This window comes from Ochotona curzoniae, unplaced genomic scaffold, assembly GCF_017591425.1.
Source record: "Ochotona curzoniae isolate NIBS_2020 unplaced genomic scaffold, NIBS_Ocur_1.0 scaffold_2476, whole genome shotgun sequence".
In the NCBI taxonomy this organism is placed as follows: domain Eukaryota; kingdom Metazoa; phylum Chordata; class Mammalia; order Lagomorpha; family Ochotonidae; genus Ochotona; species Ochotona curzoniae.
The window spans coordinates 7,613,373-7,632,265 of NW_024467095.1; the positions used below are offsets into that span (position 1 = coordinate 7,613,373).

The following is an 18,893-nucleotide window of genomic DNA, read 5'->3' on the forward strand; positions in this document are numbered from 1 at the left end:
ACTGAAAAACTAGTCAATGAATATTACAAATGATTCAACATAGTTCTGTTGGAACAAGCTTTTTTTTTTATTTGTAGGTGTACACTGTTCTTTAGATGTGTGAAATTGAAAGTGTGTTCTCTAATGAATACCTTGTAAATGTATGCAGATTAAGAAGGATTAACTTAAAACTGTAGGATATTCTAAGTAGCTACCCCAGAAAATTTCACTGCTGGCATTTAAATAAAATGTTATTTTACAATTTTAAAGCTCATAGCAATATAATTAGTAATATGTATAATCTTTATTGCCAATCTTAATCTTTTTTATATGACCGAAAAATTATTTTATGGTAGTACAATTAAAATAATGCTAAAAATGTCAGCATAACAGAATTAAACTAAAGTAACTACTACAATATTGTACCCCAAACCAGCTAATTTAAATGCAAAATACTTTGCAAAGGCTATTTATCTGGGCTAATGCATGCTAAGGGATTTAAAGAGTAGTTTGTGTAACTGAAATAAAAGGAAAAATAAGCATTGTACAGCAATCTCTACTATTGTTTAACATGAGGGAAATATTAAAAAGGTTTCTAGATAGGCCACTTGAGGAAAATATATTAGAAGCCATAGCATAGCATAGTAAATATGCACGCAACTGGCAGGCAATCCTACATCCTAGACTTTCAAAGGAAAGCTTGAGATGCCGAAAATTGTCCTTTCATAAATGACGGGGTAGGATTGACCATTGCAGCTAGAATGAAGATGCTGCAAAGTTAAGTTTCTTTTTAAAAAAGGTTTCAAAGGACTAAACCATTATTAATTAGTTGCTGCATGGCAATGATTAGATTTTTCCTGAGCATTTCTTTGCTGATTTGTAAAGATAACTTTACTAATTTATTGCTATCATAAAGTGGAAATAGGGAAAACATTTTAAAAATAAGATTTTGCATAAAATATATCTAGACTCTGTATAAAAGCCAGGAACTACAGATTTTTACCACCTGTGTGCCATATTTAATTCATAAATTCTAGTTTCTTTTTTCATGGGTAACTAAATTGTTTTCTTAATATATATTTGATTATATTTGTACTCCATAGACTATTTAGATATAATACAAAGAAATCCAAGGAATTGGATTCAATAACAATCTTACGAATCACCAGTGTTTTTCTCTGATTTGCTTACGCTTCTTTTGTATCTTCTTAAAGAGAAGATATATTATATAATATGATGTACTACATATAATTCACATCATTTAGGGCTATTCACCTAAAAATTTGGTTAGCATTTAAAATATTTTGGAAAAATGTAAATTATATTTTGAAAGTCATAGTTCATTAAAATGGCATGTTACTTACGACTGAAGACTAAGCCATGGATCTGGAATAAATTCAATGTCTCAGTGTTTGCTGTCATAATTCCTGTATGGAGAAGATCACTGATTTATTTGATTGATGTTCCGTGTTGTGTTTGCTTCCATTTTTAGGCCTCAGCACACCTGGAAAGTCCAACAAGGCCTCAGCCACCCAAAGCCCAGAGACAGCCAGTCAAACCTTTCGTACCCTTCGATCATCACCAGGCTGTGAAACGGCCCCACCCGGCAGCATCAAGCAGTGCTCTGCTGGGGCAGCACGGATGCTCTATTCCAGACTGTGATGCAGGACTCCCGGGAAACCCCCTTGCCAGGCTGCTGACTCTTGGGAAAGAAGACAGCTATGCAGGATGGCATGTATGTCCCATGCTGCTTAGGAAGGCAAACTTCAGGGTTTGAAAATGGGATGAGGAGTTGAGGATGGAAAAGTAGAGTGTTCACTTTCATGGAGCTTGCATTTATTGTGTCTTGCTCTAAATGAACCTTCAACCAATACCAAAGAATAAGTATAACTGGGAATAAAACTTCTTACACTATCTCAATGTGGAAAAGCGAAGTTGTAGTTGAGCTTTCTTTCCCTTTCTTCTGGTTTATTCATTTAGTTTTTTCTCTCTCTTTTTTCTTTCCAGTTGATTTGTTAGGTTACGTAATGGTTCTATTACCTCTCAGGCTCTCAAAGTAAATGCTGGAGAATTAGTACTGAAGCTCTGTATTATTTTTCTTAAAGATGTATTTATTTTTGTTGGAAGACAGATTGACAAAGAAAAGGAAAGATGGAGAGAAAGAGCTTTCATCTTCTGGTTCATGTCTCACGTGGTGGCATTAACCGGAGCTGAGCCAATCCAGGCAGGGGCTGAGAGCTTCTTCTAGATCTCCCATGTGGGTGCAGAGTCCAAAGGCTTTGGGCCATCCTCAACCACTTTCCCAGGCTACAAGCAGGGAACTGGAAGAGAAGTAGAGCAGCCGGGTCGTGAGCTGTTTCTCAAGAGGGATCCAGGTGCTTACAATGGGAGGATTTAGCAACTGAGTCATCGTGCTGGGCCCCAGGTCTGCACTTTTTAGCCATGAAATCAATAGTCTCCTCTAAGGATTAATATTCAAATTCCCACTACTTGAATTCCAAAGTATGGAGGAAAACTTTATTTTTACAAGTTTTATGTTAACCTGGATAAGAGAGAAGAATAAGGATCTGCTAGATTGTTTAATAAAAAACTGACAAAAAGGACTTGTTGAAAGTTGAAGCTAAATGTAAGCATCTACATATGTTTACTTAAGATTTTCAGTAGCAGATATATAAAGAACTTTAAAAAATAAGGAATATAGAACCAAATTCTCTATTCAATCCACAAAAATCACAAAAATATATATAGAATGAAAATCATTTGAACAGTAAATATTAGAACCATGCCCAATACAATTTATCTTACTATCACCTCTTTCAAAGTTCATTTCCCTTTGTGGGAGATTGATTTTTAAGGGAAAAAATGCATCCCTAGGGATATAAATATTTCAGTACATCTCAGCAAAACCCAGAAAATGATCTTATTATCTATCTTGTAAAATTTGCTTTTTGAAAATTGAGTGGGTAAGCATCCAATGCTTCCCCGTCTTCTGGGTTTTCCTTAATACACTCTGGTTCCTTAGGAGCACATCTTACCTTGATTTCACAGTAGGTTTGCACAGTGAAGGAAATGTTGGGATTTTGGTGTTTCTTTAGGAGGTCTCATCAGATGGTCACAAGGCCAGGAGCAGTTGAAGTGCTTGAGATGCAATGTGATCTTTTGAGACAATGTGAACCAGAATGAAGACAAAATGTTTCTATTATGCTTTAATATATGTATACAAAATTCTCTTTCAACCACTAATACCCATTCAGTTGTAGTTTATTCAGTTCCTGTAGCTTGTATTATTATTAGTCAAATTCTATTCTCTTGGAATTTGACTTAAATACACATTTTTCACATGCTACATCATTCACAGAGGTCAGTCTACTGACCCAAGATACAACCTGTGCTGCTTCAATTTCCTAGCATTCTTTTATCAGCAATAGAAGTTCATGCATGAAGCCAGAGTGTGCGTAGTGACACAGAATAGTGTATTTCTGTGTGATATGAGCCTTCGACCAGTTTCATCTACATTTCTGTATTTGAACTTAGCCAAAAAGGCTGAGAAAGTATCTCTCATCTACATTTCTACATCTTGAAACTTTGGAGACTTGCATTTTAACATTCCCAAACAGGAGGGTAGAGTGGGAACTTTAGAGATGATGGATGTTGCTATCTTTGTTGTTTCTTTCTCTTCCACATTTTCCTGTGACATCAGGGAATATTTGATCAATTTAAAGAAAACCACAGAAATCATAGTTATCACAGGTTTTTTTTTTTGTGTGTGTGTGTGGGGGGGTACCCTTGGGTTCAGTATTTGTCCTTTGGAATTCGGGAGAACATGGCAAGGGCAAGCATTTGGAATTAAAACTCAGATGGAACACTTTGGCGTGCTAGGGTGCAGTACCTTCCCTGATAATGGTTCCAGTCTCCTGCCATTGGGTTCTTAGAAGTCTACAGCTAAGTTTTATGGTTTATTAGTAAACACTGCCTAATAGCCAGGATGATTGGGAGTTATGAAAAAGTTTGTCTTTCTCTGAGCACATTGCTGCACCAAACAGAAGCAATGCTATGTAGTGAAGAAGGGAAAGTGTGACATTTGGCAGGCGACTCTCAGTGTGTTTATGCATAAAAGGTGTCGCCATCAAAGCTATGCCTCTCTCATGGCCAGTTGAGTTAAGAGGATTTTATGTGAAGAAGACTAGTACCACGTGAACAAATGAGTATATATTACACAACACTTGATGATAACCAGAATCAGGAGACTTGGTGGTAAGGAGAATAAAATAAACAGAGGTGAGTGTTTACCCTAGTGGTTAAAAGGCAGGTTAAGACATCTGTGCCCAAATTTAGAATACCTGGTTTTCAGCTCTAAATCCAGCTTTCTGTTAATGTGGGAGGCAGCAAGTGGTGGCTCAAGTAAATGGGTTTCTGTCTACCCCTGTGGGAGACCTAGTTTGAGTTCCCAGCTACCAAGTTTCACCAAGTCCAATTCTGCCATTGTGGGAATTAGGGAAATAGCAAGTCAAAGAATAGTATTTCTCTCTTTCTCTGTGTCTCTCTCTTTCTCACCCCCTTCCTCCATCCCTCCATGCCTTTCAAATTAATAATTTTTAGAAAACTAAACTAACAAAATGGTAGTATTGATGGGTTATATGCATATATGTAGTGAAGGAAACAGATAAGCCTATTGCATTTGAGATTTTTGCTCAGAGGAGTGTGCAAAAAATCAGTTCTCATGATCCTCAGTCTTGCTCAGTCTGCTCAGTTTCCTTCAGCCCTGTTCTCTTTCTTCTCCAACGGTCAGCTTGGTCTTACTGCAGGGCTTCCACTTCTTGCTCCCTGTCTTGGAACTATCCTGCTCTATGTTCTCCTGGAGTATTTATATATCAGGAAATCTTTCCCTAACCACTCTGGATAGCAGGCATTCTCACAGAGCCTTACCTATGACCTGCTTTAATTTCTCAATTCCTCTGCTATTCTATTTTCTAATTCAAGAGTTTGAATCTGTAAAGGCAGGGCCTTTAATGCTATTGGCTCTGGTTTCTTCATTTACCGCAAGGTCTCACAGTAAATATTGTGCAGTAAATATTTGTTGAGTTAGCATATGAATAATGTTCTGTTCTCACCGTATGTTACTGTGGGACTATTTCAGTAATACCATCTGAATCGTTGATTAACTCGTTTCCAGATATCTACATTACAAATTAATAGACTCTTTTTTTTAAAGTAATATACTCGTAAGATACTTTTTCACATCTACCAGTTCACTAATTATTTCTGCACATGTAAGGGAAATTTATTAATTACAGTATTATATAAAACATCTATTTTAATATAATGCTTACATATATAAAATTATATTTTATATAATACTCTAAAAACAATCTCCTTTATATATATATAAGAAAACTAGAGCATGATTAGAGTGAAGAGAAAGAAATAGAGAAAAACAGAGAGGGAGAGAGAGCAACACACATAGAGAAAACCCTAATTTTTTTAGTATTACCCACAAAGCATACAAGAATAAAAAGAAGGCTGTTTTAGAAAGGATTTGAGGGAGAAACTAGAGTGTTGGTTGAGGTTAGGATCACATGGCCAAACTTTTCCAGGGTTTCAATTGCACCCCTTGTGGTCACTAAAACGATGATCTTGGGCAAATCGTTGCATTTCCTTTGCTTCCAGTTCCTCATGTGTAAAGTGGAAGCTAACAAGGCACCGGCATCGCAGGGTTGTTTTGACTTTTGGAGCAATGCCTTTCACGTCTGTGCGCTAGGAGTATGCTTGTCGTTGTTACTGCTTAAGGTGTCTGTGAATACTGTTGTGGTTTTTGTTGCCAGTCACGTGAGAAGGTGCAATGACGTGGAATAATACTCTTCCATTTGATGCACATTCTGTGGACTAGGCAGAGGAAATTTTGCTATTGATGTTTAGGTATCTGCCTGCTTGTCAGATGCCATCAAAAGTTTGAAAAGGAGCATGAAGTTGTGGGAACGCATCAGCTGTGGCTTGAGGTACTTCCTGCTGGTCCTTCTACAGATGCAGATATTAATTCCCAAGCCAAGGGTACCGTACTCAGCTGGCCCTATTCAGCCCTTGGAACAAATACAAGGCGAAGTAACCAAGTGTGTCAGAATCAATTCATTTTCAGTTTTAAAATATTCTGGGGTTCGCTACACATATAACCTCAACATTGTTTAAAAACCTAAAGACTACTATAGTTTCTCTTTCAGACTGAAGCACCAATTTTACCATAATGTTCAGCATTCTAAATTCACTATGTTTTGCTAGCTGGAGGATATTATTGAGGATATAATCGATACGGAATCAGATTCCAAAGAGGAAAGGACAGACTCTGTACTAATACAAAGAGCAATCAGTCCATGTTTCCAGATCCCAAGGAGACCAATGAGAGAGGAATAAAATTGCCCCAATAACAGAAAAGAAATTTCATTTGGTTAGCAAGTGATGCTTTCCAATAAACATGAGCTTATAGATGAATATTGAAAAAGATTTATTGGCACAGAAGAGAGATAATCTACTATGACTGAGGAAGATTATAGAGTCTAGTATAGCAGTATTCTCTGTCTTTGACTATGTATCCGTCTTTCTAAACCTAAGGTGCTTATGTGTATGTATGTTTGCATATTATGTGATATATTATATATGATATAATATGCATTATGTAAAATATGAGTATATACTACATTAAATAGTTTTACATATATACTTAATCTGCTGCATAATTTTCTGTGAGTTCTTCTTTCTTGAAATTTTTTTGTCAGAGGTGCAGCATGTAATCAAGAACTTTTATAAGGCCAGAACTACAATTTTGAGCATTTTGTCATAACAGTGCTGTAGGGTTCTGAGTCTTTACATTTTTGTTGGAAAAAGAAACATGCAACAATAATGAAAAGCACAAATTTATTTCCGAGTTAGTAACCAGAGCTTAGCGGTGAAGTAAGACAAGGCAAAATGAGCCTGAGCCAGCTTTATAGCTTATGGAAAGACTACTGTGTTGAAATCAGTAGATTCCTGGAATGATATTCAAGGAAGGGGCGTAGCTTATCTGGTGTTTCATTATTGTTGCCTTCTCATTGCTCTTTTACTGATCATGCAAAAATCTTATCTGTAAGGATGTGTAAGCAGTTTCCGTGCATTTTGAAGAGTATCAGTTTGTGTATGGTTCAGGGTCTTCTGGAAAAGACAAGAAAAACAGACTGAAGAATTGTAATTGAACTGTTACTCTATGCGTGGTACTGTGCCTATAATCTGTGTTGGGCTGGGTGAAGAAACAATTGGTGAAAACATCCTTCTTTTATCTGCACTTTTTCAAACAGAGTTTCTGATGAGAGAAGTATCTCTCCTTTACCTTGGCAGCAAAGCCTCCATGTACAATGTCACTAAACATTACCGAGTAATGTCCAGATAAGGTTTAAAATCTGGAGTTTGTTATAGGCTTTTCTGTTTTTCTCAGAGTGGATTGATAAGTCTTTTCTCTTTTGCGATTTCAAGTAGCACAGATACATAAAAAAACGGATCAATTCTCTCAATGAGCAGGTTATTAATGCTGATTTCTCCCTGTCTAATTCTACAGTGTGAGGGTATTCTTCCCTTAACTAGTGCTCAACATCTGGATTTGAGGAAGTGATGTTAATCTCCTGCAGTCTTCTCTTCCTGTATGCTATACTTATTTCACTGAAATTACACATTGGAACATTCCTTGTGGAATACGTTTACTTGCTTTCTAGAGAAAGTACCATGGCTTACTCAGGAAAAAACTTAGTGATGGCAACTTTGAGAATTTACTTTTGTTACACAGAACATACTTTTAGAAAGATGAATTCTGCTGACCATTCTGTATTTATGTAAAGGACTACCTGGTGTCGATCAGTCAGTGATAATCACTGGTTTTAGCAAAACTGCATAGTTCAATTGATCAGGTATTTGTTGAGTGTTTATTGTTCAAAAAGCATAAACTCTACTTGCACTATTTCTGAAACTTGGATGAGTGAGACACAATTCTTTTGTCAAGAGGTGACACTTCAATGACACCTCACACCGAACGTGTCGCAGATGCATCAGGAGAGACTGTGGATCCTGGTCTTATACTCCAGGTATAAATCAGACATTACACAAATCAGTTCAACCTGTGCTTTGACATTTATTTCTGTATCATAAGAATACTGATTTCTGGTGCAGTTAATTTATCTATTACTGAATTACATATGCATATTTTGATGTTAGCCAGAGGTTTGCTTTGGAAATTGAATGAAGAAAAACAGACAGATGTGAGTATTAGGGTAAATGCTGTAGAAAAAGATTCTCTTCTATTGGTGAAATGATACTTTTGATTAATAGACAGTGCATCTTAAAATAGTCACAAACCATTGAAACTGTAGCAGTGTTGCAATGGTCTAGTGGCTAAATCCTTGCCTTGCATCCATTGGGATCCCATATGGGAGCCAGTTTGTATCCAAGCTGCTCCACTTCCCATCCAGCTCCCTGCCTATGGCCTGAGAAAGCAGTCAAGGATGGCCTTGGACCCCTACACCTTTGTGGAAAACCTGGAAGAAGTTATTGTCTCATAGCTCCAGATGGGCCCAGCTTTGGCTGATGCAGCCACTTGCAAAGTGAACTTGTGGAGGGAAGATCTTTCTCTATGTATCTCTTTCTTTCTGTATATCTTCCTTCTGATAGAAACAAAAACAGAAACAGAAAAAAACAAACCAAAAAGTATAGTAGTGTCTCCTTTTAATACTTTCCTTGACAAAAATTTAGAATAAAGTTTGACAAGCCCCTATAGATACAGAAAAACTAGAATTAGTAAAAATAAACAATAGCCAAAAAGAAAGAGGTGATTTTTAAGACACAGAAAATAAAACTAAGATTTTAAGACAGATATGAAAGCAGAAAAGTAGTAACAGAAAAAGATAAGGCAAGAAGCAGAAATGAAAATACAAAGAGAAAGAGGGGGAGTGAAATGGAGAGAGAACAAGGCTTGTGCAAGACAGCTAACAGTTTAGAGGTAGGAATATTTGAGGGACTTTACTGGTTCATGTAGGTAAAATAAAGACTTGTTAGATTTAGAGAATGTTTTTTGTGCATATATTAGCCACTGAACCTTTGGTGGAATATGGTGCAACTTAATATATAAAGCTTGAGCATCAAAGGGATTTATTGATCCAAGTCATCTGAAAATCCCTAAGTAATGCTGCATGTAGGCCTTCCTGCATTTCTGGGCTGGATTTATTCTCAGTTGCTGGGCTAATCCTCTCAGCCTATTCCAAGCTGTGCATAAACGAACAGCCCAGCTCTTGCTTCTCTCTCTCTCTCTCTCTCTCTCTTTTTTTAAACACTACTCTTTAACCAGAAGAGGAAGTTTCTGTTAAATGTAAGTTAGTCTTGATGGAATAGGTGCCACCTTATTCTCTGGGTATTCTTTCTCCTCTGACATCTGAAGTCTGTGTACATTTTTCCCAAGGCTCAGTTCTTGGCCATATTCTCATATTTCTAAACACCCTCTACAAGTTGTCTCAATTCTTCTCCAGTCTGGACATTTCCCTCGTGTGTCAGACTCATAACCTACGGCTTGCTTGGTGTCCTGCGAGCTTCAGACAGACATCTCAAGCTTAACGTGCCTGGACAGAAACATTTGCTTTGCCACCAAAATCTGCTTTGCGTTGATCTGGAATCTTTTACTTTTATTGTGCCTTTGATTCCCACACCCATATATGTAACAGAGTCCTCTGAGAAGCTTCCAAGTCTTGCAGAATCCCTCTTATTAACACGTTCTCCCAGAAAACGCTTACTCAGGGCAAGACATCTCCAACCTGTACAAAACCCACAAGATCTGACATAGCTTCCTTACAAGTTCTTGCTCCCTCACACTGGCTCTTCCTAAAGCAATGATCAGCTCCTGTTTTTCCCGACCTGTTAATTTTATAAAATGCATGGGATAAAATCCAGATGTGATCAGCATTTCCCCCTTTGATCTAGACCCTGCAGCCATAGTTCTGCTCCCTGAACACGGAAATTAAAGCATCATCTTCAAACCTTTGAACCTCATTTTTTGATGGCTGCTTAAAATACTTCTATGTCAAATCTTCATATGGCTGCCTCTTCAGGTTTCAGATTTTCAGTCAATATCATCTTCTCAGAGAAGCCTTCCATAACTACCCTAGCCAGGATTCAGCATGGCAAATCTTCATTCCTATCTTTTCTCATGCTGATGAATGGACTAACACAATTTTTCTAATTTGCCATTTTATTTATCCATGTGTTATGTACACTCATCTTAAGACTGTAGTCTCTCTGTTTCTAACATCGCTGTCTTTCTGAAGCCTAGACTGAAGCCTGTATACTTCTTGATTCCTAGTATCCATCACGGATCCTGTGCCAAGACAGGTGCTCAGAAAATGCATATTAAATAAGTTACTCTGAAATTCACCCACAAATATTCACTTGTATCATAATTTCAACTATGGGCACTTTAAAATAATTTTTGATAGATTTCAAATGCAAAGTTACAGAGAGATGGAAGGAGAGACAGAGAAATATCATCCATCTGATGCTTCACTCTCCAGTGGTCACAGTGGCCAGGCCTGGATTGTTGAAAGGGCAGGAGACAGAAGCTTTTTCTAAGTCTGCCATGTAGGTGCAGGAGTATCACGCTTTGTGCCATCCAATGCTGCTTTCCCAGACTGTTAAGCAGGGAGCTGAAGTGAAACAACTGAAACTCCAACCAGGGATGCTTACACTGAAAGTGGAGGCCTTACCTGCGATGCGATTGCATTGGCCCCTGACCCTGTGATAATTTTCTTGGGAAAAATGCAGCAACAACAAGGAAATGCTAGTGACCATAATAGTTGAAACACTTTGCTCAATTACTATATGATATAGATTTTGAATAACGATTTTGTGAAGAAACTACATTTTATCTTGCAGCCAATCTATAAGACTGAGTTTATTATTATCACTTTACAAATGAGGAATGAGGCAAGGAGAAAAGTTCGATAACAGGGAACAATAGAGTTGGGACTTGAATGCTGCACTGAATGAAACCCAAGGCAACAATCCCACCCTCTCCATTGTGTCAGTAGACTGGAGAGGCAGAGAACTGTAGAATCTGGGACTTGAAGGGACCGGAGACTGTGGTGATCCTTGGCCTGACTCCCGTGGAGTGATTGTTCAGCCCTGAGTTTAGATCTGCCTCTATCAGTTCACCCATTGATGTCAGTTTCATCCCTTCCTCTCAGAGATGGGATTGTGCATAGTAACCCATTTCTTTTAACGTACATGGGTATTTTTCAATCAGATGTCTGTAAATGCTGGTGGCATTTGGCAATCTAAGTAAACTGTTATAGTTCAAGACCATCGCAGGGATGAGGCCTGAGTAAATATTAACAACTCTCATGCTTGGTTGGAACTTAAAAGGACTGCCTGACATCCACGAGCAAGCTTTTGTCCGTCACAATCTAGACCAGATTAGTCTGAAAGTCCAAGGAAGAACCAAAGTTCACCTGAGAGCAGAAGTTCCTAGACACGTCTCCCAGGATTGTTTGCAAGTTGAAAGGACAGAAAATGATGAAGGAGAAAGAGAAAACCATTGCTATTGTGCAAGTTATAGACCCTTCGAAGTTAAAACTGGTGAGCAACTGCATTTTGGAATTGTTTCAATGTGTGGAGATGAAATCGCCTTACATACTGAATTTAAACTTTATGACTTATAGGCAATAAAATAAGGTACGTAGAAATTCAGCTTTGAAATGTGTAGAGAATACTTTACTGACAAATTCACTTACTTAGGAGGTCTTTTTTTTTAACTTGTAAGATGTATTTTTTTTTTTTTTTTACTGTTCTGGGCTAGAGTAAGAAACCAGTGATAGTCTATTTAGTTAATGAATGTTAAACTAATGTTTTGTTGTGATTTTTTTAATCAAAAAGTTGATGTTTCCCCTAGTTGCTACACTGTTCATACTAAGTTTTTATACATTTTTAGACATTTTAAAACTATTTTTATACATTTTGTACTAAAGAGATCACATGTGCATATGAATTGTATTTTGCAAAAGTATTTGTGGAGTGTCATTCTCTGCTTTGTGTTTTCTCTTTTCTGTCTGTGATAAGCCAGCTCGCCAAGGACAAGGGCTCGCCCACTCCACCCAACACATTATTTTTATTCACTCAGAACAATAATAATAATAACAAGAATAACACAGCAGGATTCTCTGCTCAGTGTTTGCCAGTCAAATCCCGTGGCTCTGCTTTAGCAAATAAAGTTAGAAGAAATTCAATGGTCTGTGCCCTAAAACCGGAAAAATCTGGTTGCTTGCATCTAAATGAATAAACAGCCAAAAGGAAAGAAAATAATCTTTCAAAATGCCAGTTTTTCAACTGTGCGTACATTGAATAGCATCTCCTCCCCTACAGAGCTTCTCTTTATACCTGAAGTTTGTCTGCCTTTCATGTCTGCCTTCATTCTAAGTCTTTTGCTTACATTTCGATTTTAGAATCACAGTAATTTCTTCACAGAAAGTCAAAATAGAGGATCCAGATAATTGAAAAAAGTTTCCTCTGTTTCTCTTGAAATTCACAGTAAATGTATTATTTGTTGCACAAAGTATTAGTTTTTTATAATTTTCTTTTGATACCTTGTACTGACTAATTATTTGGAAATAGGTGATTATATCTAAGATTTCTTTCCTTTTCTGTATTATAATGTAATTGGAGATTTTTTACATACATTTTGGAAAATTTTCAGGGTTTCATGAGTAATTCATTTTCGGGAACATAGTGAATGCATAGGATGCTACTGTCTCCTTCTGAGTAAAGTAATAAAACAATAAATCTAATTAAATTAAGAAAGAAAGTTACTGCTTAGTGCATTATTTCTATAGCATTTTGATAAACAGAAAGATAATGCAGGTTGATGCAAGGAAGGTTTAGTTGAGAGTTTAGTACATTGAGATTTAGAGAATAATTTCAATTTGATAATTACGGAAACAGTTTGTCCTTATGCATTTGGGTTGCATAAAGTATCAAAAGGAAAGAGTGAAATTGAGAAAAATATAGTTCAGTGACTTCAAGTCCAGTGACTTCTGGGTTTTCAAAGTACATTAAATTAAAAGTATTAAAAGCAAGGGTTTTTCCACATCTGAGTAGGTAGTAAAGAATCTGTTTCTCTTTCAGTCCCGGTCTTGTATTCACTTTTTCCTTATTGTAGGAAAGTCAGATATACAGAGAGGAGGAGAGACAGAGGGGAAGAGCTTCTGCCCACTGGTTCAGCCAGAGCTGAGCCAATCTAAAACCAGGAGCCAGGAGTTTCTTCCAGGTCTCCCATGCAGGTGCATTGTCCCCAGGCCTTGGGCCATCTTCAACTGCCTTGTCAGGCCACAAGCAGGGAGCTGGAAGGGAAGTGGAGCAGCCGGGATGCGAACTGGAGCCCATTTGGGATCCCAGAAAGAAGCAAGGCAAGGATTTAGCCACTAGGCTGCCATACCAGACCCTTTTCTATTTATAAACCATTTGATTTGGAGAAAGTTCATTTATTTCTTTGGGTTCTAATCACTTAATCTTTAAAATAACAAATATGAAACTTACAGAGTTGTTCTAAGAGAAGTTGAGTATTTCATAATAAATCATTTAATTATGTTTTATTAAAAAGCTTTAATTATATTTTATTATGAAATATCTTTGGTTTAAAGCCTAGTGTACAACAGATACTCAGCTACCCAGGAAATACATGCTATGACAATGTTTATAGCTTATTATAGTTAAAAATTTCCCATTGATGGATTCCTGTCAGGAATAGTTTCTCCCACACTCACGCTCCCACTGTCGTCTGAGATCAGTTGAGAGGAAGACATGGGAATAGTGCAAATTATGTATGTGGTGATAGGAAACTATTCATAGCTCAAGATTGATGAGACAGCCAGTTAAATGGATCAAGAGGGCCGTATGAAGAGGTTTTGAAAATCAGCCACTGGAGTTTGGACTTAATATTTACCTGTGAGTTACATGGGAATATGCTTTGATTTTAGGTTTTTTGAGCTGGGGTAGGGAATCAGAGAGAAACTGTAGTTAAAATATGTATGTGTTGGCTGAGGAGGAACAGCTGGGAACTTGTTAAGAGTGATGAAGAGATAGCAGAAGGAGGGCTATAAGTTAGTCACTGGCCCTGAGGATATTTAGAAATGAGACAAGATGAAATCATTTAAACTCAAAAATGATTTTAAAAAAAGAAAGAAAGAAAACTGGGCCAGCATTTTGGGATACTGGATAAAGCTGCTGTGTGTGAGGCTGGCATCCCTAAGGTCTCTCCACTTCCAATCGTGCTGATAGCCTGAGAAAGCAGCAGAAGATGGCCCGAAATGCTGGCCCTTCCACTCACCTGGGAGACTCAAAGGAAGCTCCTGGCTTTGGTCTGGCTCAGAGCTCCTGTTGTGACTGCTTGGAAGCAAATCAATAAAAGGGGAATCTCTCTCCACCTCTTTCTCGGTAACGCTGACTTTCAAATCAATAAATACATCTTTAAGAAAAGAGGGGTGGGGGGAATTGTAGCTGGGTGACACGTCAGGTGTCGCCTATGATGAGAGATGAAGCTATAAAGCAGCAGGAAACATCATGGAAAGCTTACATCAGATTGCTTAGGCTGTCTTTAACTATATTTGGCCCACTGAGAATAGAAGATGTATGCATGTTTTTCACAGCGTATTAGATATTTTGACAATAATTTTGGGCATAGATTTTATTTTCTTATAGGTTGATACCTATTTTAAGTATGTAGAATTATGAGAAGTTGCAATCTTCCCTAACATATACTTCCAAGGCATCCTATTGAAATGGAAGTTTTACAGTTCTTCCTGACTGACTTAATTGTAATCTGGGCACATGAACAACACGCATTTTTAAAAAGAGCACTTTAAATGTGGGACAAAGTTCACATTACTGCTTGTACTATCAGTAAGAATTGTTTAATTTAACCATGATCCTCAAGAATTTCAGCCAGGATATTGATGCTGTGGCTTCATGGTTATCCTTCCACCTGCAATGCTGCCATCTCCTGTGGACACCAAATTGAGTTCTGGTTGCTCCACTTCTGGTGCAGCTACCTACAAATGGGCTGGGAAAAACAAAGACGATCCAAGTCCGTAGGCCCTTGAACCCACGTGGGAGACCCAGATGAAGCTTTTGAAGTCTCGGCTGCACTTGGACTTCCAGCTTCCTGCTAACACACACCCATAGAGGCAACAGGCACATGGTTGCTTGCCATCCTTTTGGAAGACCAACCTGATGGATTTGCTGGATCCTGGCTTTGATATGATTCACTCTGGGCTATTAAAAATATTTGGGGATTGAGCCAGCAGATAAAATATTTTTTTCTCTTTGGTTCTTCTTGTTTTTTTTTTAATATATAATGAAATTTTAAAAATAGATTTTAAACCAAAGATGTAGATATGTGCTAAATTCTGCTTTGCAATTTTGTGTGGAATCAGGTAGAGGAGCACAAGTCATTTCACATAATGAATTCAGCATCTTTTAAATAAGTCACTCAGACTAGAAGGTTAACAGTAAATAAAACCAGAATATCTACATCTGAATAGGTAGGAAAACTTCCTGGAAGTAAACTTGTTTTCAGGTAGAATTTTTATAAGAAACATGTCAAATTATTACTTGCTCCAAAGAGCAAAGCGCAAGGCTGTGAGACACATGTTTTCTGAGTAGAATCATTTTCATATAAATATCAGTTAAATTCAGTTTAATTTAAACTAACAAATGACTCTGGTTAAACAGGTTTTGTTGAAAAATTTGCACGGTCATCCAGTTTTACTGTAACTTGTACAGCTGTTATCACCATCCGCAGTGACCTTCCCCTCACTTCCTCGTTTGCTAATCCCTCATGATTTATGGGCTGGGAAGCACAGCAAAATTGTTCTTGGTATCACTGCTTTTGACTTTGATGTCATGGTATGTGTGACATTTTGTACCAAATGCTTCCCTTGATAGTGTATTGTCCATGAAGAGGTGGCCTTTATACTGTGAACACAGCACTTTTCTCAAATATTGTTATTGTGGCTAGACTTTCAAATACTACAAAATTCAATGCCAAAGGAAATTATATCGATTGGAGCAATTTTAACATTTTTTTCAGTTAGGATATTTTTAGTTGTGAAGATTCAGACATATTATTTATTGAGTTAAGGAAGATCTCCTCTATTCCCAGAAAACCAAGAGCTTTGTTATTTTTAGATTTAATTTTATCAAGTAGTTTTTCTGAAGTTTTTGAGATGATCATAGATTTCTCACGTTTCTCTTTTAATATAATCTAATAACACTTGTTTGAAACCGGAAGTGATTTTGAAGAATTAATTCTTTTTTTTTTTTTAACTTAGGATTTGTGTCAGATGTAAGCCTAACATAAAGTCTTTAGTTTTGGTTTTGATGAATTGCCACATATTTCCTTTTACTGTTAGTATTTGGAAGCGTTCTGACAAATGTTGCATGATATATTTCCTGAAATGATGACACTTTCCCTCATAAAACTATGTAGTTCAGGGAGTTTACTTTTGACATATGTTTAAGGTTTTGTTTTGATTTCTTCAGTAATTAAGACTTTTCAGGCTATAAACTACTATTTCAGATAGCTCTATTTAATATCTTTTGAAAGCTGTTTGTATTTTTCCAAACATTTACATTCATTGCCAAATTATTTTAGGTAGTACATATCTTATATTTCCTATTTCAATAAAATATACAACACAAAATTTATAATTATTTGCAAGTGTATAATTCTTAATCTGTTGACACTTAGCTGGATAATTTAATCTATGTTGACTATAATTATTGGTATATTCTCACCTGTCTCTCATTTGAATTTATTTTTTTATTATTAGTATTTATCCTTAACACTTGCTTAACGTTTTCCACATCATACTTTTAGTTTTCTAGTCCAATCAGGCTGATATTATGTGCACTGCAACTCCAGGCGACATGATTATGTATTTCACTTTTTGATTTCAGTTCCCTCATTCCTTTTTTGTTACACAATCACTCTTTCCAGGTATCTGTTAAATTTCACTTCCTATTCATTTGAAATACAGCCTTTAAATATTCTATTCAGGTACTTTATCCAAAAGTTTTAAAATGTAGGTCTTTTGGGTGATGAATTTCCTTAAATATTGCATTTGTAATAATGTTTTTTTATCATTGCGCTATTTGTGAATGCCATTTGTGCTGGTTATAAAACTGGTTCACATACTTTTCTGTCTGCATTTTTAGAACACTGATTCATTGTTTTCTATTTTTCCTCTGTACATAATCCTGTCTTTACATAGCTTTTTACATCCTCTTTGTTATTATATATTCTTCAATTTCCCTATAAAATTCCGAGTGGATTTTTTCCTGTATTTCTTCCTTGACCTTCTTTAGGCACTTTGAGTTTTTTAAAGTAAGATGAAATAATGATAACAACAAAAGAGAAACAATAATATTTTATTTGGTTTTAGCTCTTGGAAATGTATTCCTATTATATATTTTTCACATTTTCTTCTCTCCAACTTCATTTTTCTCTCTGTAAGACTAATTTATATTTTCCATGGTGATTAGGTTTTCTTTCATATCTTCTATTTCTTGGTCTTTTTTCTTTCCTTCTATACGCTCATTTATAGTAATTTGGTAGTATATTTTATTAATGATTTTGTATCTTTCTTATTGCCTTCATTATGCTGCTTTTCCTATACCATTTTTTAAGCAGTATGTTTTCATACCTCCTATATCTGCTTCACTGCTTTGATCACTATTACATTTACTTGTGATTATTTTTGATGATATAAATCACTACCAATATTTTTCCTGGCTTCTTTTTGACTAATCTGAGAGAGTTGGTTTCATCTGTTGGTTTTTTTGAGTTGTCTGTTGGTGTTATGTATAATCATACGTGTGGTTTTATTTTTAAAACAGCTGTTTTCCTCAAACGTTTTGAAATCATGACCCATGAGCTCATTTTCTTCAGGAAATGCTGTGCTGCACATAGAGCATAGACACGGGAGCCTCCCCATCACATCCTGTCCTTGCCAGCCCTGTGATCTCAGTCCTGGAGGCATGAATGAAGTCCAGAGCAGACAGCTTCACATCCTGGAAAGCCACTCCCAGTTACCTGTCACTTCAAAGCATCTTCTCAGAACACTTCCTTTTTTTTTTTTTGCTATTAGCTGTTTATCCAGGGTCATGGCAAAGGTTTTGCTTTACTAGAAAGCACTGTGATTCTTTAGCCAGAATAAATATTTGTTCACAAAATATCTATTTATCCAATTGTCTACTATCCTAGAAATTTAGACTTAGACATTATTTCCTAAGTAACATAGCTTTGACAAAGGTAGATACAAATTTGCTTTCAAAGCTCTTTGAAATGTGTATGCAATCTTTAAATTTTTACTAACATTATACTCATACATCTTTTAAGGGAGAAAGGCACTTTAGAGTACATGAAATGTATTACATTCTTTCAAATCGAAACCCAATTGTCTAATGGTATTCAAAAAGTGATTAGCCATTTACATGAAATAGAGTAGTACCTACAGCATAAAATTAAATAGGATATTAATCACTGTGCTTTAGGGCACAAATTAGACAGTAACCAAGGTCAGAAGAAGATGTAATATAGTTATAGTTAAGTAGGATTAGCTTCATTATCAGAATTCCAGCTAGATTCCTAAAGAATAATGCACTGGGTACTATCTAGCCAGGTGGCATGGACCCAATAAAGTGTAATAGTTAGGAATCTCTCACTTTGTTTTACAGTATATATAAGTAACATGTCTCATTTTCTTGAACATTTCTGCAATTTGCCACTTCTGCCTTGAAAGCCTGAATTGAAGCCCTTCACAGGAGAGGCGCCTGTCCCTGGTCCCTTCCCTGTTGCTCCAGGTCTT

The 18,893-nt window shown here is 36.6% G+C and overlaps 1 protein-coding gene across 2 annotated transcripts in view; it reads left to right on the top strand.

Moving 5' to 3' along the window:
- Positions 1-18,893, top strand: part of TFEC (transcription factor EC) — a 55,661-nt gene that overhangs the window by 23,184 nt on the left and 13,584 nt on the right. The window contains exon 2 of one of the 2 annotated variants that reach the window (XM_041002484.1): positions 1,472-1,714. Coding sequence is in view for 1 of the 2 variants with exons in the window: in XM_041002483.1 (XP_040858417.1) it covers positions 11,545-11,610 (66 nt within the window). In the remaining variant the exon portion in view is untranslated. Of the gene's footprint in view, positions 1-1,471; positions 1,715-10,643; positions 11,611-18,893 lie in introns of those variants that run through there. The other variant, XM_041002483.1, reaches the window with a different exon arrangement.